Source organism: Schistocerca serialis, chromosome 8, assembly GCF_023864345.2.
Source record: "Schistocerca serialis cubense isolate TAMUIC-IGC-003099 chromosome 8, iqSchSeri2.2, whole genome shotgun sequence".
In the NCBI taxonomy this organism is placed as follows: Eukaryota; Metazoa; Arthropoda; class Insecta; order Orthoptera; family Acrididae; genus Schistocerca; species Schistocerca serialis.
The window spans coordinates 287,744,915-287,769,764 of NC_064645.1; the positions used below are offsets into that span (position 1 = coordinate 287,744,915).

Below are 24,850 nucleotides of genomic sequence, written 5' to 3' on the forward strand. Positions count from 1 at the left end.
GACAGCCTACACCATCACTTTTTTACATTTCGCCACTTCCTTTGTCAAAGAAAATAAAATGCCCACATCAAAAACAACAAATCCATTACAAACAGCGTCACTGTTAACGCAAAAATTTGAATCACCAGGAGGCCTGCCATGCGGGAGTTTCTTCCCTGAAGAACTGATACATACGTTACTTTCAACAGTGTGGCTTGCTTTGTTTGTGAACTGGTTATCACGGAATTTCCTTTAATTGAATTCCTTGATGCATGGCATAATTCGTATTTATTGCACACTAAAGGATATGTACTTCCACAGATATATGTAGCACTTAGGCAACAAACATTCAGTAACACGTGAACAAGCTGCATTAGCGAAAAAAGTAAATACTAGCAAAGATAATCACTTACAGACACTAGAAACCTGCACTGCTACCAAAATATAATCGCTGGAAACGTAAAGTTCACAGTTCTTTTCGAAATAATAGGCCTACCGGTTACTGTAACAGAAATAAAGGGCGCGTGGCGGCATTCATGACCGTAACTTTAAAATTTGGTAGATATAGGCCATTTTTCATTTGAAACCCTATAATGTATACATCAATGTAACCAGGAAAGACTATAAAATTTAATAGTCATAAAAAAATTTCGATTTTTCCACCACTTTTAAGTATCCTTTATCCTTGAAACCCATCCACAGGCTGGCCGGCACACCGGACCTCAACAGTATCCGCCCGGCGGATTCGTGCCGGGGACCGGCACACCTTCCCGCTCGGAGAGCAGCACGATAGACCGCGCGGCTAGCCGGGCGGGCTACTTCGGACATTAGTCAAGTCCACGCAATGTCGTGTTGCGGCACTTCTGCGGGCTTGCGGGGGCTCTACACTATATTAGGCAGGTGTACCAGTTTCTTTGGCTTTTCAGTGTAGAAAACTGTATCACCTGCAGAAAAGTCTGAAGTTACTATTAATACTGTCTGCCTGATCAATAATATACAAAATGAGCAGCAAGAGATCTAACACATTTTCCTCAGGACGCTTGAAGTTACTTCTACTTCTGTCGTTGAATCTCCATCCGGTTAACAGATTGCGTCCTCTCTACTAAGAAACCCTCAATTCAATCACAAATTTTGTTTGATACCCCATATGATCGTACTTTTGTTAATGAAGGGTGATGTGATACACTGCGCTAAGTACTTTTGGAACTCACGACATACTGCGTATGCCTGATCAGCTTGATCCATGTGTTGGGTTTCGCGTGACCTACATTTTCTGACACATTTAATGTACCTATTCTCAGTTGGGCAACATCAGCTGCGAATGGAATGACAAAAGAAAATTTGTGCCAAATCGGGATTCGAACCCGGATTTCTCGCTTATCGTGAGCGGTCGCCTTAGCATTTGTCTATCCGTGCATGAATCATTGCCAGACCCAAACTTCCATATGTCATCAAACTTATTTCATAATAGCAGTAGTCGCCGCAGTACCTCTTCCTTTGCACACGCAATCATGTCCAAAGGAATTATGCGTCGTAATTCAGACCAACACAAACACTGGAATATCTTATATTTTCGGCATCAGCGCTGATAAGCAGGGAGATAATAATCCTGTTCGATGTACCTCATTTTAATAACAGTTTGGTCATTCCTACTGATGGGCATACTTTGCCTTGCTACTTATGTAACCCGCATGTCACCTTAGTCTATACCGAAGGGTATTTCCTCAATATTTACCTCTTTTCTTCCTCAGTGTCGCGCCTCTACGTCTTCAGCTGTGAAGCTGATCAGTCTCTTCCTGATGCACATTTCATCGCTCCCGTCCTGTGAATCGCACTGAAGAGTTCCATTGCGTAGGTTGCTACTGGTACGTATGCCCACATTTCCACCTGTTTATCACCTTTAGGTGTCTTTTTCTATGGAAAATCATCAGTCATTAAGCTCTCCACCAAACCGAGCAATGAAATCGGTACACCCTCTAGAAACAATATTTTATTTCCTCTGTCTTTCTATGGATTTCAATTCTCAACAAGACAGCTGCTATAGCTAACGTAAGGGGAATGGAGGTAGCTTAGTCGAGGTTTTTCGTTAGAAATTAGGGAAGAAAATGCGCTTGTCGAAGCTGCTATAAACTGGAAGCACAAAGAATCAATTCCAGCTCGGAATCGATATCAGCGCTAGTAAACATATCACAGTACCATAATGTCGAACATCTATTGAAAGGATGTATTGTTGGGAACGGTATCTTCCGGGAACTTTAGTGTTGTAATTTTGTCACTGACGTTAAGGGTGTAACAAAAACGAAATATTCACAGCCAAGAAATATGAGCAATACGTTACATTTGCTTATATTAAGGATCAACTGTGCCAGTCATCTTTCCTCCGCCACATTCTTCTGGCAATGCAAGCTTCCTATTGACAACAGCATCGTAATTTCTAAATACTGTTAACAATAACGCTATGTAACACTTCCTTAGGGCACTCCCGGAATTATCTTAACATTTGTCGATTTCGTTCCGTTAGATATAGTACAATGAGTTTTATCTCCTACCAAGTCCTGAATTTAATTAGAAGTCTGGTCCGATACTAAGTAAGCACATATTTCGTTTACTAAAGGAGAATGTGTAGCCTTATGGAATGCCTTGCGGACGTCAAGCAGCATGACATCAACCTGGGCGCCGTTGACTACAGCATATTGCGTTTCAGAGAAAACGAGATAATTAGAGACGGAGGACAAGAGACGACTGGGGAAAGAGTGGGGAAGATAATCGGCTGTGCTATTTTCGAAGAAACCACCCTAGTGTTTGGCTTAAGCGAATTACGGAAACCAAGTGCAAGCGTCTTTCATACAGACTCTCACCCCCAACGAATCGAGCTCGCGAGAGCATCATCTTTGTGTGTATGAGCGTGGGTTGTACGAGGCATTTTCAGAAAGTGTACTATACTTACATAATTTTTTTTAAAAGCGTATTTGAAAAAATATACAGGATATTGATGATACATTTGTTGACTATTTTTCCACATAACTGTTATCCCGTTCAATGCATGTGGTGGGCCGTGGCACAAGCTTCTTTACGCCCTCCTCGAACGTCACTCCCGCCAGCCTCTTCCCCCACTTCAGAAGCTCTTTTTGCACATGCTAGTCGATTGAAATTTTAGGTTCCCTCATGTATGCCTTCATGGAGGTGAGAAGACGATAATCTGAAGTCGTCGAGTCAGGGGAATACGGGAGGGGGAGGCTCTGGTTCAAAACATATCAACCAGAGTCCTCGAGTGCCTTGGTGGCTAAGGTTGTGTAAGACGGTCGTTGTGCAACAAACACACTCCTCTCGTCAGTATTTCCCTTCTTTTCTTCTGAACGCTCCTTTTGATTTCTTTAGGGTCTCGTGCTCTCATTGTGCATTGATGGTCTCCCCTTGAGGCGAAAATTCGACCAATATCGCGCCTTTTCGTTGCCAAAACACTGTGGCCATGATTTTTACTTGAAATTGTGTTTTTTTTAATTTTTTTGGTACATGTGAAGCCACTGTGACGATTGTCTTTTTATCTCAAGCTTGTAATTAGCTATCCAGTTTCAATAGAGCTCAGGTCAGGGATTTTCTCTGGCTCGTGATGACTGGGTGTTGTGTGATGTCCTTAGGTTAGTTAGGTTTAAGTAGTTCTAAGTTCTAGGGACTGATAACCATAGATGTTAAGTCCCATAGTGCTCAGAGCCATTTTTTTCAATAGAGCTCAGAAAACCCTCAGCTTCCCATTCAAGTCCCTCGAGAAACTCGCGGGCGTTATTGACCATCTGGCGCACAGTTTCCGGTATACCAGCGTTTCTGTGACTCTCTCGTTCTGGAGGATTGTGGAAACATTGCAGAAACCGTGAATTGGCGGTCCTCACTAACAGTTTCCTAGATTTTTTGCACCCATTCATCAGTCAAATTGAAGAGGCTTCGACTCTTGCTTCGCAAAAAAATTTAAGTAGGTGTTGTTCCTTCCGCGAGTAGGAAGGGAATCACAGCACGTGGCTTGCAGATGGCGAGATTTCTTACCGACATGTTTCACGCAACTGGACAGTACAACGTGAGTTTACTTATTATCGTGTTTCTGCGATACTCGCTCTGGGCATAGGACCCGTCTCTACCACTCAGTATTGCCCTCAAAAAACAAAAAAAGCGCACCCTATTACGATAGCTGTTCACTTACTTTATGAACATGCCTCGTACAGTGATACATTCAGTAACAACGAAATTTTTTAAAATCATTTTCTTAAAGTTCTAACAACCACATACCTGTTGCAAACGCTGCTGAGCAGTTACGCTGTAATTCAAGTACCAGTGATCATTCATGTTCAGAGTAATGAGGCGCAAAACCTACAGGTGAGGACGCTTGTGGGCCAGTTGACTGTTTGAGCTATGCGCCTTACCTGTAGTCTGGGTCAAAAGAAGTCAGTAATGGTGACAATCTTTGGTCGCCATTGAAAAATGATATCGGAATTACCCGTAATTCGCTCATGATCCACTTACAGACGGAAAACTTAAATGACAATGACTGGACGAGGATTCGAACCGCCGTCCTCCCGAACGCGAATCCTGTGTCAAGTTATTTATTTCCCATACTGACGTATTTTGCATCTCGCTAGCAGAGACTGGAGACAGTCGCGTGAAGCGGCGTCACCAAACGCGGATCGCGCGGCTGGCGGCATCGGCTGCACCTTGGTCGCCGCTAACAGCGCTGAATCAGATAAGGCTCTAAATTTAGCCGCGTTACTCTTAATTAAAAAGCCCGTCCGCTGCTGCTGCTGCCGCCCAGGCGAGGAGCGCAGAAGAGAAGCGGGGGCGGTGGCGCCATACTGCGCATGCCCGACGGCCGAGTGCCATTTTCTGAAACCGGTCAACGGTCGCGTTATTCCATTTTCCAGGTCACGCGGCACAACATTTTTCTTCGCGGGAGACGCACGCCCAACACGCGTGCGCGCGGCTACAATGCGGGACTCGCACCGGAGCACCGCGAGCAGAATGCCGACGAGTGAACACGAGAGCTATACATAGACCTACTGACGCGTTCCAATACAACCGTGACTGAACCCTACACCATCACTAAACTGATTAGTACTGTTTTTTCAGTATTCTCATCAACCTATGTCATTCTCCACATAAACACGTGGCTGGATATAAAATTTGTTATATGAGCACAAAGAAGATTCTTATAGCAAATAGTCCTAGAGTTCACTCTGGGCTGTCATATGCCTAGATTGATGCTGTAACTTTTCCTCCTAGGTCCAATGCGCCTCTGGCGTCTCGTTATTGTCTTGGAAACGCCTGCCATGCAACTGGCTCTTCGTGTGAAAGAAGAGCAAAGTCGTTACGTCTGTTATATACGAAAGGACTAAATTTCTGATCCCGAAGTCTCTCTGCTGTGATGAGGGATCTGGCGCGTTATCGTGCAGCAACCTAACCCTCTTGGACTGTTTTCCATAGCGGTTCTGCGCTTACTGCCCATGATCTCGCCCAAAGATCGATGTACTGGTACGTATGACCAAATGCTTCCCGCGTGCTCTGCTATTCTGAAGTACATACAGTGGGCTCTAGTTAGCTCCACCCTCGATATATCGAGTTTCTAGGTACACAACCCAGTAATCAAGTCACTCGAAAAAACACTGATAAATGGAACAAAACGTGTGTTTCGGTATACTTGATAAATCGAAGCGTTTGTCACGCAGACTACCCGTCAATGTTCTGTAATTCGAATTGTTTTGGTAATTGTTTAGTCCTTCAACTCTTTACGCCACTCCATTGTCTGTTCAAGAAAACAAAAGGCGCCGAAGTGGATAAATCAGTTGTGAAAATGTCTTCAAATAGGTAGAAGCGTGTGATTCTCAGAAGAAAGTATATCGACATTCCTGAAGCACAATCAGATTACGGTAAACGTATCACACAGAGGGGGAAAGCGAACATGCTGCGACGAGATGACACTGTTTGAAGAATTCTTATTGAACTAGTTTAGGCAATGTAGAGGTCCTGATGTACTGTGCTTAAAGAAAAGGCCAAGACATTTGCTGGTAGTTTGGGCAGCGATGGGTGCGCCACATTTGCAGAGTGGCTTACTAACTTTAAGAAAGTACGTAACATAGTTTTGAAGATAATTTACGGCGACAGTGCGAAGTATGGAAACAGCTGCAATCAATAGAGGTTCCTAAGACACCTGGAGCCTTCTTGCTGATTTCCTATTAGGAAAAAACGTGACAAACGATTTTAATGACCAAGCTGAAGTCTGCGGTGCCCTAAATGACGTTGAAATTTGGGTTATTCCGGATGACAGGAATGAAGATGATGAGACGAATGAGCATTTCCAAGTTATTGTGAATGTGCGTTCTTAGAAAGAAAGTATACGTTGATGTGTTTTAGACTTTGGTCGCAACAGAAAATACAGATGAGCAAGTAAGCTGAAGGTCACTGAAGCAGCAAAAGATCACAGATTACTTTAAAATAACACTGAGGTATTCCGATGTATTTTCGCTACGGTCGCAGGTTCGAATCCTGTCTCGGGCATAGATGTGTGTGATGTCCTTAGGTTAGTTAGGTTTAAGTAGTTCTAAGTTCTAGGGGGCTGATGACCTCAGAAGTTGAGTCCTATAGTGCTCACAGACATTTGAACCAATATTATGTATTTTCGGAAATTTGTTGTGTGTTAAAATAAATGCAATACGTAAAAGATCAACTTTCTCTTAATTTGAGGTCTAGTTGTTGCTTTCTGCTTCAGTTTGTATATAAGTACGAAGATTATTGAAACAACAACAGTATTATTTAATTTTATTTTTGATAGGTGATACTCTTATTTCAACTTTTTCTTGATTCCACTTTGATCAGTCAAACTTTCTTTGAATCTCAATATACGCGAAAAATGGCTTACGTGCTTGTTTCTCATTCAAGTGTACCAAAAGCAACGGGTAACGGACATTCCTCCATGTACTAATGCCTCTCAGGAGCAATCTACAGAGTGTTACAAAAAGATACGGCCAAACTTTCAGGAAAAATTCCTCACACACAAAAAAAGAAAATATGTTATGTGGACATGTGTCCGGAAACGCTTACTTTCCATGTTAGAGCACATTCTATTACTTCTCTTCAAATCACATTAATCATGGAATGGAAACGCACAGCAACAGAACGTACCAGCGTGACTTCAAACACTTTGTTACAGGAAATGTTCATAATGTCCTCCGTTAGCGAGGATACATGCATCCACCCTCCGTCGTATGGAATCCCTGATGCGCTGATGCAGCCCTGGAGAATGGCGTATTGTATCACAGCCGTCCACAATACGAGCACGAAGAGTCTCTACATTTGGTACCGGGGTTGCGTAGACAAGAGCTTTCAAATGCCCCCATAAATGAAAGTCAATAGGGTTGAGGCCAGGAGAGCGTGGAGGCCATGGAATTGGTCCACCTCTACCAATTAATCGGTCACCGAATCTGTTGTTAATAAGCGTACGAAATGTGCAGGAGCTCCATCGTGCATGAACCACATGTTGTGTCGTACTTGTAAAGGCACATGTTCTAGCAGCACAGGTGGAGTATCTCGTATGAAATCATGGCGGTGAATCGAGGAAGTACAGTACATATTGACGAAACTAAAATGAGCTCTAACATGGAAATTAAGCGTTTCCGGACACATGTCCACATAACATCTTTTCTTTATTTGTGTGTGAGGAATGTTTCCTGAAAGTTTGGCCGTACCTTTTTGTAACACCCTGTATAGTCCTTCAAGAAGGACGTGCACAATTTCTAGAGGTATAAATGTTCCACTTACAACAAAATGCCGGACTTTAAATGAAGGTAGACGATTGCAATTTTGTCGCATAACTGAAAATCGCTGAATAAGCCAACTCGTGACGGTATCTGTATCACTGAAAACTCACATGGGTGCTCTAACGAAGACCGGCGTGCCTTTGTGGAAACGTTTTTCTAGTATGCTTCTCTATAGATGTGTCGTGTGACATGACAGTGTTTATTAGGCCTGTTATGTAACTTTTCGTCTTATAAAGGCATGTTATCTAGAATTTTTGGAAAACGATCCTCCAGCGTTGTTGGGAGACGTTCCCTTGATTACAAGGACTGGTACGTTCTTCGAGCGTGACAGATTTGTAGAACGTTCTAGTGGTTAAGTGACCCATAATCTAAGACCTAACATTCCCCGGAGGATGGATCGACCTAACTGGGCACCGATGTCTCCGAAACATGCTCCTTTAAAATATTGACTGTGGTGATGGTTGAAAGGCGAAGATAACCAAAGGGGAAAGTAAAATCGAGAGACGTATTGATCGTTCCAATTACGACGACCTATTGTCATAATAAGAGGCGTATTCCAAAAGTAATGTACGTTTGGTCATAAAAAAATTAGGTCATGAGAGAACGTTTTTACTGACAATAATATTTTACTACATATCTACTTCAATTCTCATCAAACTTCTGCAACGCTGTGCAACCTCCTATAGCCCCTCGTCATACCAGTCTGGTGCCTGGTAACTGAACCAGTTAGTAATGCCTGTCTAGGGTTCATCATTGTTTTGAAATCTTTATCGACCCAGCCACTTTTTAGAAATCGAGAAGAATATTCATTTGGTGCAACGTCAGGCTTGTACGGAGGGTGATCAAAAGCTTCAAAAAGAAAATATCGATTCTTCTCCTAGATTTCAGCAGCGGCGTGAGGGCGTGCATTGTCGTGGAGGAGGATTAGACAAGTTTCCCGCTGCATCAATTTTGGCTCGAACGTCTCAGTTTGGTTTGCGTTTGACAGTATGTCAGCTGTAACTGTTGATCCACGGTCCATGAAATCAACAATCAAAAGGACGCTCTTTTCGTCCCAAAAATAACTGAAGCCATCTTTTTCGATTCTAGGACGGATATTGCGTAAACTGTTTTGGTTTGGGTGGACTTGAATGACGCCACTGCATTGACTTATTTCAATTCTGCGTTGGTGTACGATATCCTCTTCTCGTTGCCTGTAACAATGTGGGGAAAAAAATCATCTCGATTTTCCTTATAGAGCTCAACAAACTGTCGTGCACTACGCATTCTTTGCTCTTTGTGCAGATCGTGAGCATTTCTGCAACCCATTTGGTACACGGTTTGTGATATCCTAGCTGTTCAGTGACAGTCCTGTAAACCGAGATTCGAGTAACACTTTGAAATTCATTAGCCAGACCACTAATCGCTGATCACTTCGAAGATTTTGGTTCACTCGATCAACGATGTCGTCGGTGCGGGTACTGGGCCTGCCACTCCGCTGTTCATAGTGAACATTCGTGCGGCCATTCTGAAATTCTCGACACCATTTTCGAACACTCATTATTTCAGGTCTATACACAATGCATCTACGATTGTCTCTGTCATTGCGATCTGCTCTCACAGACTGGCAAACGACTACTGAATAATACCAACAGTGCTGCGGAGAAAGCGCTGCCTGCGTGTGTGAAATTTCTTTCAGGCCTACCATTTGTTAAATACTGGTCACCGAAACTTACTTTTGGAATACGCCTCGTATAACGCCATAACGATCTCTGAAGAGGTACACGTGGTGTTGTCGAGGCAATTTGGAAGTTAACTGCAGCCCCACGCTGAATTTATGAAAACGAACTTTGAATTCAATCATCTGCCTTTGTCTAATATCTACTGTCGCTCGGGAGCTTGTCGGACTCGCTGTACAATGTTCTACAAGGCGGTACAGGGACGGTGTGAAAGAGAGAGTGTTTGTGTATTGCCGGGCTGCCCGGGGTCGCGGCTCGGCTCGCAGGCTGCCGCGGGCTCGCCCCGCCCGGCCCCGCCACGCGCCGCCTCCGCCGGATCAATAGGCGGCCGGCCAGCTGGGCGCGCCTGCCCGTCACAGCGGCCGCAGACGTCGCGCTCGCCGCATCGCAGCAGGGGACGACCACCTGAGGGCTGGGCCCGGCTGCTCTTCGGCTGTCTGGCGCGCTATCCCCCCTCCCTGCCCTGCGCGCACGCACACACACGAGGCGCTGCCCCACAGCTACACTCCATCTTCTTACAAGGGTCTGCCCACTGTGCTACAATGGCGACTATATCTACAGCACGTGGGATCTAGAGGAATCGTCGTCGACTCCGCAACACGACGATCGTGTGAAATCCGGATCGCTCTGTTGGTTCCCGAGATCCAGAAGGCAGTATACACGGGGGCCTCCCTTTGCCCGAAGCAGTGCAGTAATTCGACGCGACACGACTCAACAAGTTGTTGGAAGTCCCCTGCACAAATACTGAGCCATGCTATATTTATAACCTTGCTTAATCGCCAAAGCGTTGCCGGTGCATGATTTTATGCACAAACTGATTTCTCGGTTCTGTCCAGTGAATGGTCGATCGGAATCGGGTCGATTGATAATCATTCGCTCGAACTGTCTAGAATGTTTTTCAAACCAATCGGGAACAATTGTGACCTAGTGACACGGTACACTGCCACCCATAAAAAATTCCACCGTTGTTTGGGAATGCGAAGTCCATTAATGGCTGCGAATGATCTCCAAGTAGCCGAACATAACCAGGATTCAGTCCATTCCACGTAAGCACAGCCCACACCATTATGGAGCCACAACCAGGTCGCACAGTGCCTTGTTGACAACGTAGGTCGGTGGCGGCGTGGGGTCTGCGCCACACTCGAAACCTACCATGAGCTCTTAACAGCTGAAATTGGGACTCATATTACCAGCTCACAATTTTCCAGTCGTCTAGGATCCAACCGAAATCGTCACGAGCCCGGGAGAGGCGCTGTACACGATGTTATGTTATGTTATGTTATTTTAACCGGGGACCTAGAAACGATGGAGAGGTTCCGTCCCCGCCGCAGCCGCACTGTTCCGCAACCCCACAACGACTACCGCAGTCCACCTCACCCCTCCACCGCGCCACACCGAACCCAGGGTTATTGTGCGGTTCGGTCCACGGTGGACGCCCCAGGGAACGTCTCACACCAGACGAGTGTAACCCCTATGTTTGCGTGGTGCAGTATTGGTGGTGTACGCGTACGTGGAGAGCTTGTTTGCGCAGCAATCGCCGACATAGTGTAGCTGAGGCGGAATAAGGGGAACCAGCCCGCATTCACCGAGGCAGATGGAAAACCGCCTAAAAACCATCCACAGACTGGCCGGCTCACCGGACCCCGACACAAATCCGCCGGGCGGATTCGTTCTGGGGACCAGGCGCTCCTTCCCGCCCGGAAAGCCGTGCGTTAGACCGCACGGCCAACCGGGCGGGCTTGCTGTACACGATAGCACGCTATTACGGAAGGGACTCGCGTCGGTCGTCCGCAGCCATCGCCTACTGACGCCAAATTTCGCCGCACTGTCCTAACGGATACTTTCGTCATACGGCCCAAATTGATTTCTGCCCTTATTTCATGTAATGTCGCTCTTCTTTTTCTGACAACTCTACGCAAACGCCGATGCTCTCGGTCGTTAAGTGAAGGCCGTCGGCCACTGCGTTGTCCGTGGTAGGAATTAATGCCTGAAATGTGGTATTTTCGGCGCACTCTTCACATTGTGTATCTCAGAATACTGAATTCCCTGACGATTTCCGAAATAGACTGTCCTCTGCGCCTAGCTTCAACTACCATTCCGCGTTCAAAGTCTGCTTATTTCCATTGTGCGGTCATAAATACGCCGGAAACTTTTTCACAGGAATCACCCGAGTACAAATGACAGCTCCGCCAATGCATTGCCCTTCTATGCCTTGTGTACCCAATACTACCGCCATCTGTAGACGTGCACATCACTATCACGACTTTTGTCACCTCAATGTATACCGGCCCATAAAGAAATGCTGTGTTCCTTCACTTTCCGAAAGCTTTAGACACAGTTTATAGAACACAAACTTTCCTGAGTGTCGCCGATTGTTACATTCAACCAATAAAAACAGAGACCATAAATCAACACAACTAAATTCTCATCACACTCTACACCTCCTACGGCTAGTTAACAAACTCATTTTCCGTCTTTGCAGCTCTCCGACCAGTGCATCTGAAATTCGAATCCATTTCTTTGTTTACTACGGAAGCATGATGGCTGCTTTGTCTGCTGCCATCTTGTCATTCCGTTTCAACATGGAGCGAGCTGAAGTAAGCCAACTTCCGAATTTTTGTTTTTTTTAATACCTTCTCAGTTTAAATGTTTTCTTGTATATAGTGTACCTAATGCCACCGACAGTCTGGCATTGTGAGTTCGTGGTTCACATAACGTAAAGGATGCCTGAAATTGCATTTGTCTTGGAAGAACATATGTGAATTACTTATTATGTACACTGTAGGAGGAAGGGAAGGGAAGGGAAGGGAATGAACTAATACCTGTACCAAAACTTTGTGTGGAATTAGTGGCAACAGGTGAAAATGTGTGCCGGACAAGTACCTGAGCCTGGGATCCCTGCTTGCTAGGCAGTTGCATTAACCACTGCCCCATTCCGACAGTGCTTATCCCAAAATCTATCTCGACATGCTCCCAGTCGACTTCCCCATCTGTTTCTTCCATGTTTGTTAATTTTTCTTCCATGTTTGTTAATTTTAGTTTCCATTGGAGGTGGAACATAAATGTGCATCCACACTGAAGGTTGTTAATTCCGTGCCCATCGAGGCGAATCACTTGTATGAATGTGTGGCATCTGTTCTTTTGGACAGGTCCACACATTCGAACAGTATCTGAACTACGTTAAAATTCAACCTGCTTGTATGCAACTGTCCCACTTGTCCCATTATAAGCCATACATCAAGTTTTGGCACAAACTCCAGCAGTACAGAAGGCAATCTGACAAAGTTCATGCACAGAGGAAAATTTCTCTTCGCGTAAAGAGATTGCTTATCTGAGAGTAGGGAAGGAAACAACACTTAGGGAATCAGGCCGAGTCAGATTAGTGGTTTCGTTATTCCACCAGTAGGATTTCGCCAATTCTTTCATCTGAGCTTATAAAAGCCTACTAAGTAAATCTATTTCATGATTCTCAGACTAACCCCAACCCGATACTGTCACCTGGAGACCAAAACGTGAGCATAGAGAATATCTGAGCGACTTTGTGTATCCATTTTTTACTATTTTTTATTCTTTTTACAAATATAGGAGGGCCTTTTCTGATGTTCTGCAAAAAATTCCAAAACAGCAAAAGAGTGATTCCTGCTTAATAATATAGGCCCTACACAGATAACCTTGCAAATAACATCAGAAGCTCCATAAGGGGCTCTACAGATGATGATGCCGTACACAGGATGACGGAAGACGGCAGCAAACTGCAGGAAGGCTTAAAGAGTATGGACAGTTGGTCTAGGGAATGGCAGTTCACTTTCAATATAAACAAACCGTAAGCTGCTGCACATGAACACTCAGAAAAACCCATTATTGTATGATCACACAATTGCAGAACAATCACTGGAAGTGGACACATAAGCAAAACATTTATGAGTATGCTTACAGAGCGATTTTAAGTCAAACACTTAAAACTAATTCTTTTAAATACACGTGTCACAATAATTAATTGCAAGGATTATCAGGAAGTGTAGTCCACCAATAAAGTAGTGCATAACTGATGCTGGGTATTGCTCATCAGTCTGCAAACCTCATCAAATACATGAAATATGACTGATATATAAATAGAGAATCTTCAGGGAAGTGCAGCAAATTTCTTCACAGGATAGCTTAGTAAATGTGAAACCTCATGCTCCAGTGACAGATGTTGCAAGAGAGGCACTGTGCACCACAATTTGCCACTCGAGCGCATGTTACTGTAAGAGTCAACGTATTGCTTCCTCTTATGTGTAGCTCACAAGAATCAGAAAGTAACATTACAGATTCGAGTTCTTATGTAGACTTATTTTCCACCTTTCGTGACTGAAACAAAGTGGGACGCTAGGTACCCTCCGCCACGCATTGGAAGGCGGCCTGCGGAGTGTAGATGTACGTATAGTAATTCTAATAATATTATGAGCGGATAGTTGTTACTCATCATATAGTGCAGATGAAGAGTCGCAGACAGGCACAACAAAAAGACTCAAGGCAAGCTTCGGCCAAACAGTCCTTTATCAGAATAGCCCCCCCCCCCCCCCCACACACACACACACACACACACACACACACACACACACACACACACACACGACTACAGTTTGATGTGCCTATTTGTGATTCAGCATCTCCGCTGTATGGTGAGTACCAACTATCCTTTTATAATACTGTCATTAATCCATCCTCGATATTCAATTATAGATACTACATTTACAAAAGGGATACGTCACTGCATTGCATTTACAATAGATAATTTTACAGAGTCAATGGCAAAATGCATTATTTTTCCAAATGTGTGAGTAGCTCCAAGCATTTTAAACTGACAAAATCAATGGCGTCAATAATTGAAGGCAAATACTTAACAGAAAGGAAAGTAACACTGGATGTGCGGGAAAGATGTGTAATTGGACCGCTAATGTCACCAAGTCAACCAGTAGCACTCTCAGACTGTGCTGCTGTCTACACAACAGCTCACTTTAAAAACGGATAAAAGCAAAATCTCTCGACAAGACTACTTATCGGACACGGTTTTATCAGTACAGAGTGGAAATTCCAATCTAGCACAATGTGTGCAACCTGAAAGGTGCATGTCAAGAAAGGGAACACATGCTGTGCTACTGATCGGAGAACTAATACATCTATTCAGTAACATTTTTACAATTGCCACTGTAATAACCAGTCAAAAATGTTGATAGAATCATTAAAAGTGTACAACACGCTATCTGAGATATCAACAAGGAGGCCAATATTTTTTAATTCATAATTTACATATCTTCAATAGTTGTTAATTGTAATATTCTCTTACGGACAACACATCGACTGAGATCTGAACTCTTTTTGTGATGGAACAAAAATCCTTCCACATTTTGACAAGTCTAAGTGGAGGCAACAGGTAAAATTCTATACAATGTGAAACTTTATTTTGTTATAGAATATTTATTCCTAACAGTGAAATCCTGTAGTGAACTCAGTTGTATATTAGTCTACATTACACAATTCGCACGAAAAGATTTACGATATTTGCTGCGTGAAGCAATATTAGTCAACAATCTAGCAGAAATAGCTCCTGTATTTGTGTATTCATCAATAATGTGCAGAAATAGCTCCTGTATTTGTCTCTACCATTGTTCCGGGCCATTAGTGACAGCCTGGACACTTAGGACGCACGTACCCCAGCATTACAGTGTGGTTGAGAGCCCAGAAGGCTTTTTGTGGGTAATAACTTCCAGAAGAAGAGGCTCTGCTCTAAAATTCAAGCTGCTGGCAAGTCACAACCCCCATAAGAAACCACCCTGGCAGATTAAAACTGTGTGCTGGACCAAAGACTCTGAGGACCCTCGCATTTCACGGGCAGGTGCTCCACCAGCTGAGCTACCCAAGTACGACTCATGACCTGTCCTCACAGCTTCAGTTCTGCCAGTACCTCATCTCCTTTCTTCCAAAGCTCTAAGGGTGGGCCGCGAGTCGTGCTCGGGTAGCTCAGCCGGTAGAACACTTGCCCATGAAATGCAAAGGTTCCGAGTTTGAGTCTTAGTCTGGCTTCCAGGAAGCTCCGTATCAGTGCACACTCCGCTGCAGAGAGAAAAATTCATTCTGGTACCTACCTCATTACTCAGGCAGTATGAACAAAGTGAAGGTTCCTTCGTCTGATGCTCTGAGCTTCTTGACATTGCACGAGGTCTCGCACATATCCGAAACCAGAGTCTGCATGCATGTGGTAAGGCAGCATCTGAGGCAAATTATGGGATGGACCGCTTTGTTTATTAACAAGGAAGAATTTGTTCGTGGATCCAAATTAATTTTCAACACTACTGACTTCAAAAAACTGTCTCAACATGGAGCCACCAGCCTCGTTTTGACCTGCAAGACTGCGTTACAACTGTCACTATTCCAGTACCAATGATACATGCCCCGTAGTGATCTAATTTTCTCAGCGAGACTACTAGCCCAGACCAGTAGAGTGGAAAATGCACAACATTAATCGATAACACACTGTTCTGACTGGTTCCCTTAGAATTTAGCTGATAATCACTACCTTTCAAATGAAGCTGATAACCTCCACAATGATAAAGTGGGTAACAGGTCCAAAATCAACATCTCAGATCCATGGAAATAAATACTGTTTACTGGTGTAATTACACGTAGCCAAGTCCGTCTCTTCCACAATATACCATTTACCGCTAGCTTATCACTTCAGGACCTGATAGAAGTAGTCTCTTACTGCCACACATGTGTGCATACTTTCCTATAAAACCGGAAAAGCTTCTCAGCAATCCCCCTCCTTGCTGGGGTATTGGATTTTGTAATTCTTACTGGCGGCTTGATTTTGTGGATCACTGTCTATCACTATCCTGTGAACTCACGAATCACCACCTCCTCTCCAGAAAGCACATGGCTCCTACTTACAGGAGGGCTATTGATTGTGCAAACCACCACCTCGGTTTCGCAAAACCGCAAGTGTACCTGTTTGGGTCTGACTAAAATCCACTTCAGATGGGCTGGCAAAATACCAACACATCAGCTTCAGGGCGGACAATGCCCAAACCCACTGTATACAGAATCTTGCACTTGTAACAGCCAAGAGCAAAAGTATGCAGTGTGGCTGGGAATGATATATTATTGAGGTAAACAGGGAAGAATACCGGAAGCGCCACGAGCGCGTTCAACACAGTTAACGTTACCCACTGTAGCCATTTTTAGTGTCAGGGTAGTTACACCATCATCACTGGTTCATTGGGGTCAAATGTATTCAATCTTTTTACCATGGGAGTAGATGGACATCAGAGGAGCAACATCTGATAATTCGTACATAATTTTTTGTCAGTTGCCAATTCACATCTATGGGCAAGTGCAAATCCAGACAAATGGTTTGCTTCTTTTACACAATGGCTGTATTATGATCATATTTATATCAAACGATCAGCTGATTTCCTCGATGTGCCATTTCCAAGCACTCACTCATATCCTCAATTTCGTACTGTCACCCTGTCTGAGTGTACCGAATGTACACCGAACTTATGGAGCGTATTGTTCTGTGTGATTATTTTGAGTTTTTATGTTTATATACCAATGCCACTACTGCAATAGTAGTATTCAAATCGTGGACGAGTGTAGAATGTTCTTATTCGAGGTTGTTATGTCAGCAGTTACACATTTAAATGACAAACATACACGGGCTGCCCCTCTCCCCCCCCCCCCTCCCCACATGAGATAAAATTACAAGGTTGTGTGTAAGCGTTTGGAAATGGCACATTATCAAAATCAGCAGATGGTGTGAAATAAATGTGATCATAATACAGCGAAGGTAAAAAATATAACAATATTTTAATATTAATTCCGCATATCGCGGTGTGAGTGAGGGAAACCACCTCATGTCCAAATCAGATTGGTCGAAATTAAGCTTGAGTATTGTTACAGATAAGGATCCAGTGTCTGCAACCATCTTGCCAAACTACTCCATTGGTCTTGTCAAAATAAGCTCCGCAAAATTGCAGTAATTTCAGTTACCTGAATAGCCTACTTTTGTACCAAGACCTTAACTACACATGCATTACGCTACTTCCATGAACTCAAGTTTCATCTCTAGTCTCCACAGCACACTGTGATGCCAGTACAGAGCTCCACCTTACTGCTATAAAAGAAAGCACAGAAATGAGGTACTCACTACTTGGCGCAGTCGATCAGCTGGTACTCGTTGGAGCGCTCGTAACACGCCTGTACTCCCCGGTCCTTCCATAGGATCTCCGTGTGCTCGTAAAACTCCTGCACACAACAGATAGTGATTTCGATATAATGTTGCCTGAAGCTATATATCTGAGACAGTATTTCACTGGAATGAAACAAAGAAAGGAAATAACTGTAAAAATTCAGCTACTCTCTCTCTCTCTCTCTCTCTCTCTCTCTCTCTCTCTCTCTCTCACACACACACACGCACTTAATTTTACCAGTAGTCTACACATAATAAATATTCCCTGAATCAATACGCAATTACTCATTAATAGACAGCTATATCAACAACTGTGATCTCTGAATGGGAAAACTGGATATCCCGTCCTTTGCAACAAATTCCTTTCACACATATTCATCACAACTCGTGCAATTCTGTACTGTACAAGACTTGATTATACAACTAGAAAGAATGCATAAGCAAAGATTAATACATAATTTAAAAAATTCTTAATACTTGAGTGTTTATATTGGCAAAAACCTGAACTGCATGGTTAGTGTTACAAATCTTTTGAAATATCTAAGCCCTGTACTTTTGCACCAGAGCGCCATCTGTGTGTTTTACTAGCAGGCTTTGGAAAAGAAAATGTCAAAAAGTTGGCTAATTTTTCCTATTTTCCCTCGCTAATTTCTTATGGCATCGTATTCTGCGCCCTCTTCAGTGAGAGAAAAAGTATTCACTGCACAGATGCATGAAATAAGGACAAAATGTGGCGTTCACTCCAAATCTTCCACAACAGCTCTTTAAATTTTTGGGAATCCTAACAACGGGCACCCCTTACATTTACTCTGTTATAATGTTTCACAATGCTGACTGGAACATACTGTTTGAAATTCTGAAGGCAGCCCGAGTAAAGCACAGGGAGCGAAAGAAAATCCACAACTAATACAGAAACCAGACTGTAGTTATATGATTTGATAGACTTCAAAAGAAGGCAGCGATTCACAAGGGAATAAGGCAGGGTTGTAGCCTCTCCCTAATATTACTTTATCTGTCCATTGAGCAACCAGGAAAAAACAAGGAAGGTTAAGTTTTAACGGACCGTCGACAGCAAGGTCATTAGAGACAGAGGGCAAGCTCAGATTACTACAGGATGGTGAAGTAAATTTGTCATGACCTTTTCAAAGGGACCATTTCGGCATCACTGCCACCTTGCTCAGTAGCATTAAAGGGAATCGTGGAGAAATTTAGGAGGAGATTAAAGGGGAATAAATACGGACTTCAAGGATTGCCAAAGACACACTTTTCTGTCATAGACAGCAAAGGACTTCGAAGTCAGTTGCATAGCACAGACAATGTCCTGAAATGAGGTTATAAGACGAACATCGACGAAAGTAAAACCACAGTACTAGGAAATAGTCGAATAGAATTAGGCAATGCTTACCAAATTAGATTACGAAATGAGGCACTAAAAGTAGTAATTGAGCTTTGCTGTTTGGATAAAATAACTTACAATGTGAAGAAATAAAATGCGAACTGCAAATAACAAAGAAAGCAAAATCTTCCTTGAAGGTATTTGTTTGACTGTAGATTCCTACGGAAGTGAAACGGAAGCGATAAACAGTAAGACGGGAAGAGAACAGTAGTTTTTTAAATGGGTAGATCGAGTAACTAAGAAGAGGCACTGAATCAAAATAGGAAGATCAGTTCATAGGAGACATATTGAGTCTTGAGCCATTAGGGGGGGGGGGGGGGGCAAAAATGTAGAGGGGACAGCATGGTTTGACTATCGTAACACATTAAATGGATGCTGTGATGAAAAGACTTAACGGATGGACTAGTGTGACGAGATGGATAGAACCTGTCTTCGGACTGAATACAACAACGACGACCTCTGTTGTCAACAATCAATCACAGATCGAAAATGGACTGAATACAACAACGACGACCTCTGTTGTCAACAATCAATCACAGATCGAAAATAACAGTGACTTTCGAGAATATAATACTAGATGTGAAAGTAACTTACTCCTTCACCTTAGTGTGGCACACAAAAGGAATGCGTGTTCAGCCACAAAAATCTTTGACTATTTACTCGTCGCCATACTTCCAAGATACGTTCCAATTCACTGATCGCAGTTATGATCCACGCAAATAACTATAGTCCGATTAAAATTATTTGATAATTGACGTCTAACACTTGTTGCTGGAATGTTGCCACATCGCTACAGACAAACGCGCCGCCGTTAGTTCACAAATGCCGTTAGTATTTAACGCAGAGCAATGTTAGAAGCGGCCGCCGACGGGTTTCGTAGCTTGAATTTAGGCCCATGTCCTAACCTAATCATAATCTCGTGACGTACAATGTATCTGAGAAAACAGCGGTCAACAAGCCCCTGCGGCAGAACTAAAATCACGATCTTCTGTGCATGGCGTTTAAGGCTAGCGTCTATGAGCAAACGAGAGAGAAAAAAATTCATAATACGTTTGTTTGTATAGCTCTCTTCCACAGAAAAATTTCTGGTTTAGCGGTAAACGTAAATCGTAATTTCTCGCTGTCATTCGTTACCTGAAAGTATCCTCATGACTGGGGCTACACGCGATTCTGTTACAAACCTATGAGCAGTCCTGTTTGGCAAATTATAGGGAACACAAACAGATACCAAACAAAAAAGAATGATAGGAAGAAAAATGAGAGCAATTAAGAAAGTCAATACAATGAGGCAGCAAAGTATTAGAAATAAAAAATTACATTTAGACCAATTAACTGAATAAAAATAATAATCAAAGTCTTCTGATTAGGTCCAAAAAAATAAAAGTTTTGCTGCATTTGACGACATTTGAACCTCCCACTTCCACTCGTTAAGTTTGTACGCAAACCACTACACCGCGCCATTGCACTTCAGGAAGTTGTTATATTTACGACTATGGTGTCTCCGTCGCAACGATTAATTGACAGCCTTAAAAAGTTTGGCTTCACGCAAAGTCGTGCGAAGGTTATCTAATGCAAGCCAATCTCTGTGATTGATTGTAACTGTATAAATGACGCTGAACCGCGACTTCACAGAGGAATGATAGTAGTGTTTGGGCAGTGCTGTGTATGAAACGCGAACATTTCGTTACCGTGTGTGTGTGTGTGTGTGTGTGTGTGTGTGTGTGTAATCATGTGTTACGCAATACGAAATGAAAGGGCCAGACCCAGCATTCAAGAGCCAACCACATTAAGAAAGAAAGCCCGACAAGGAATTGGAAGTGAACTAATTGTTGTGACTGTTGGGAACGCCGAATCGTTCGGGCGTGACGTTGAGCGCTCTGATTGGAGGAAACCAACTACAAGACATGTAGTGCCAACTGTCAAGTAATTTTTATCGGACTGCAACTAACATCATAATATTTGAAGATGTTGGAACACTTACCACGCCAAGCTGCAATTACGAAATGCGAGTAGCTTCATTGCCTCAACAAAACAGAAGAAATGAGGACTCCTTTTGCAGGACTATTTTTAAAGTATTTCGCAGGAAAGCTTTCACGGTCTGTATTACGTGTAGATTCGTGGTAATATTAAGCCCAAGTATTTCTGAGCTAGTCACATTTGACCAGACGTATATTTCATACTATGTTTCCTTCTAATGAATAAACACGCCAGTGCCACGAAAGTCTGATTCAAGCCTGAAAAGCTAATGGCTAAGGCGGCTGCTCGCAGTGTGGAGCCTTGATTCGAGTCCGTCATACACAAATTTGCAAATGTCGCTACACAGTAATTATTGTTTCCTGTTATGAACTGGACGTGATCCCTTGTTTTTCTTTGTGAATTACCGAGTCCTTTAGTGAAGTCAACTTTTTAGTTTTGTTTGTGCTGCATAATTAATGGTAGTACACCAATGGCCGTGGCAGTAGTAAGTAGTAGTAGTAGTAGTAGTAGTAGTAGTAACAGCAGAATTCACCTTCAGTCCGAAGACCGACTGATGCAGCTCTCCACGCTACTCTTGTATAAACCCCTTCATCTCAAATAAGTTCTGCGATGTTTCACTTCTTTACAAGGCTACCCACTAGGCAAATACTTCCAAAAAAGACTTCCTAATACTTAAATTTGTATTATACGTTAACTAATTTTTCGGTCACGTTTGTTGTCTTTGCTAGACTGCATTTTATATCGTCTCTACTTTGACCATCGTCATTTATTCTGTTGCCCAAATAGCAAAACTGCTCCACTACTGTAGGTGTCCCATTTTTCCATCTAATTCTCTCAGCATCGCCTGATTTAACTCTACTACATTCGAAGGGCCTCGATTTACTTTTGTTGATGTTGCACGCAGCTCTCTCTCTCTCTCTCTCTGCTGGTATAAAGGGAATTGTACACACCGGCGGGTAGTCGAAGTCATGCTGCGAGGCGACGTCCTGGATGTAGTCGACCCGGTGCTGGTTGGAGGGATTCTCGAGCTGGATGGGCGGCGTCAGCGTGCTCATCGCGCCGGTTATGGTCTGCAACACACCAGATAGTAAAATGACAATTTCTGAGCGGTAAAAATACAATGTGGTCGATTGTGATTCAGTCATTATGCTACATTATTTTTTCCAATTTTGTGTAATATGGCTAACCACTGAGGGGATTGGTGTGGACATCTACGTGTGTTTTAACTGTGGTTTTATCTTACTTAGGGTATGTTGGTGAAATCTTGGATTTTTTATGTATACTTCTCAAGTATATGTTTTCATAATATTGTACATATAAACACAGTTCTGGAAGAAAATAGCACTCCTGGAAAGACGTCGATGTTGATCCTATGACGGCGTACGCCACTTGGGGGATAGTAGATGTACCGGATGATCAGAAAGTCAGTATAAATTTGAAAACTGAATAAATCACGGAATAATGTAGATAGGGAGGTACAAATTGACACACATGCTTGGAATGACATGGGGTTTTATTAGAACCAAAAAAATACAAAAGTTCAAAAAATTTCCGACAGATGGCGCTTTATCTGATCAGAATAGCAATAATTAGCATAACAAAGTAAGACAAAACAAAGATGATGTTCTTTACAGGAAATGCTCAATATTTCCACCATCATTCCTCAATAATAGCTGTAGTCGAGGAATAATGTTGTTAACAGCACTGGCGTCGGATGTTGTCTTTCAGCATCCTTAGAGATGTCGGTCGATCACGATACACTTGCGACTTCAGGTAAGCCCAACGCCAATAATCGCACGGACTGAGGTCTGGGGACCTGGGAGGCCAAGCATGACGAAAGTGGCGGATGAGCACACGATCACCACCAAACGACGCGCATCTATCGGACATTTTGTGAATTTTTTTGGTTCTAATAAAACCCCATGTCATTCCAAGCATGTGTGTCAATTTTTACCTCTCTATCTACATTATTCCGTGGTTTATTAAGTTTTCAAATTTATATTGACTTTTTGATCACCCGGTACTGTTAATGGTTTCCACGTCACCCACCAACATACATCATAGTGGCATAGCAACCAGAGCGCCATCTATGTCTGTGTTTTACTAGAGAATGATCACAGCCAGAAGGCTCAAATGTGGTGAAGCAAGCAGGCACGCATGCCACGGAGACGCACTCGTGTTCCCTACCGCCAAGTGAGCGACTTTGAAAGGGGTCAAATTGTGGCCTCCCGGGTGGCGGGATGGTCCATCCAGAAAATTTCCACACGAGTTGGACGTCCTGCGACAGTTGTGCAACGATGCTGTTATCAGTGGTCACGTGAATATTTTCACAACCGTGGATCGGGTTCTGGACGTCCACGCAGCGCAGACGCCCGCCAGGATTGTATTGTAACGGCAGCAGTGGCGGCGGATCTTACAGCTACCACAGTACGGATAAGAGGGTTTGTGAGCCCAAATGTCTCAACACAAACTGTTGCAAACCGGTTATTAGCAGTAAGACTACGGGCATGCTCATCTGAAGCCCGTCTTCCACTTAGGCCACAGTATCGACGTGCACGGCTCGACTGGCGCCGCCAGAGCATCACTTGGAAGATAGAATGGCGCGCCACGGTCTTCGGTGATGAAAGCACAGTGTCTGCACGCAAGTGATGGTCGTTTGCGCGTACTACGTAGACCTGGTGAACGCTTTCTCGTAAAGTGCATTCGTCCACGACACACTGACCCAGCACCAGACCTGGGGCGTGGTAAGCTACGACCATAGTGTTTCTGGACGGGACGCTAACTAGCACTCGGTACGTGCAGAATATTGTTAGAGCCGTTCTTTTACCGTTCTTGCAACAGGAAGGTAACGTGTTCTTCCACCAGGATAATGCTCGCCCGCACAAACTGCTCGCGGAACCCAAAATGCTCCGCAAGAGGTGCAACAACTTCCCTGGCCAGCACGATCTCCGTAATTGTCTCCAATCGAGCACCTGTGGTAAATTACTGGATGAGAAGTGACTCTCAGTCAACAATTCTCACAAAACTACGTGAACAGGCGTGGCATAACGTATTCCAGGACAGTATTCGCCATCTGTAAGATCGACTTAATGCCACAGTCAGCGCCTGCACGCCGCCCGTGAAGGCTACAGTACATATTAATATGTGTGTTTCAGCATGGGTAGATAGCTGATACCTCGGAACCGCTTCTGCTATTTATCTGTAAACGTCATTACTTAGTCCATACGCATTGTTGCAACAAAAAAATAAATCTCGAGTGAACTGGAAACCTCTAGAAGGGTGTACTTTTTTCGGCAGCGTATAGCAAAAAAATGGTTCAAATGGCTCTGAGCACTATGAGACTTAACATCTGAGGTCATCAGTCCCCTAGACTTAGAACTACTTAAACCTAACTAACCTAAGGACATCACACATATCCATGCCCGAGGCAGGATTCGAGCCTGCGACCGTAGCGGTCGCGCGGTTCCAGACTGTAGCGCCTAGAACCGCTCGGCCACTCCGGCCGGCGCAGTGTATAGCATAAAATGGAAATGATCGTATGGCATTGTTGGCCGGGAGGCCCCATTCGGGGGGTGTTTGGCCGCCGTATTGAAAGTCCTTTTTAGGTGACGACACATCGGCGATTTGCGAGTCAATGATGATGAACACACAACATCCAGTCCTCTGCCGGGAATCGAACCCGGGGCCCCTGCGTAGTAGGCGGTAATGCTACCGCTACGTTACGGAGGCGGACTGTATAGCATATATCGTGTTT

General features: G+C 43.7%; 1 protein-coding gene across 1 annotated transcript in view; it reads right to left on the reverse strand.

Moving 5' to 3' along the window:
* The window catches only part of LOC126416747 (guanine nucleotide-binding protein G(s) subunit alpha), a 373,751-nt gene that overhangs the window by 142,193 nt on the left and 206,708 nt on the right, over positions 1–24,850 (reverse strand). Inside the window, exons 4-5 of the mRNA XM_050084587.1 lie at positions 22,047–22,166; positions 17,682–17,779 (exon numbers count right to left, since the gene is read on the reverse strand). Coding sequence (XP_049940544.1) covers positions 17,682–17,779; positions 22,047–22,166 — 218 coding nt within the window. The remainder of the gene's footprint in view (positions 1–17,681; positions 17,780–22,046; positions 22,167–24,850) is intronic.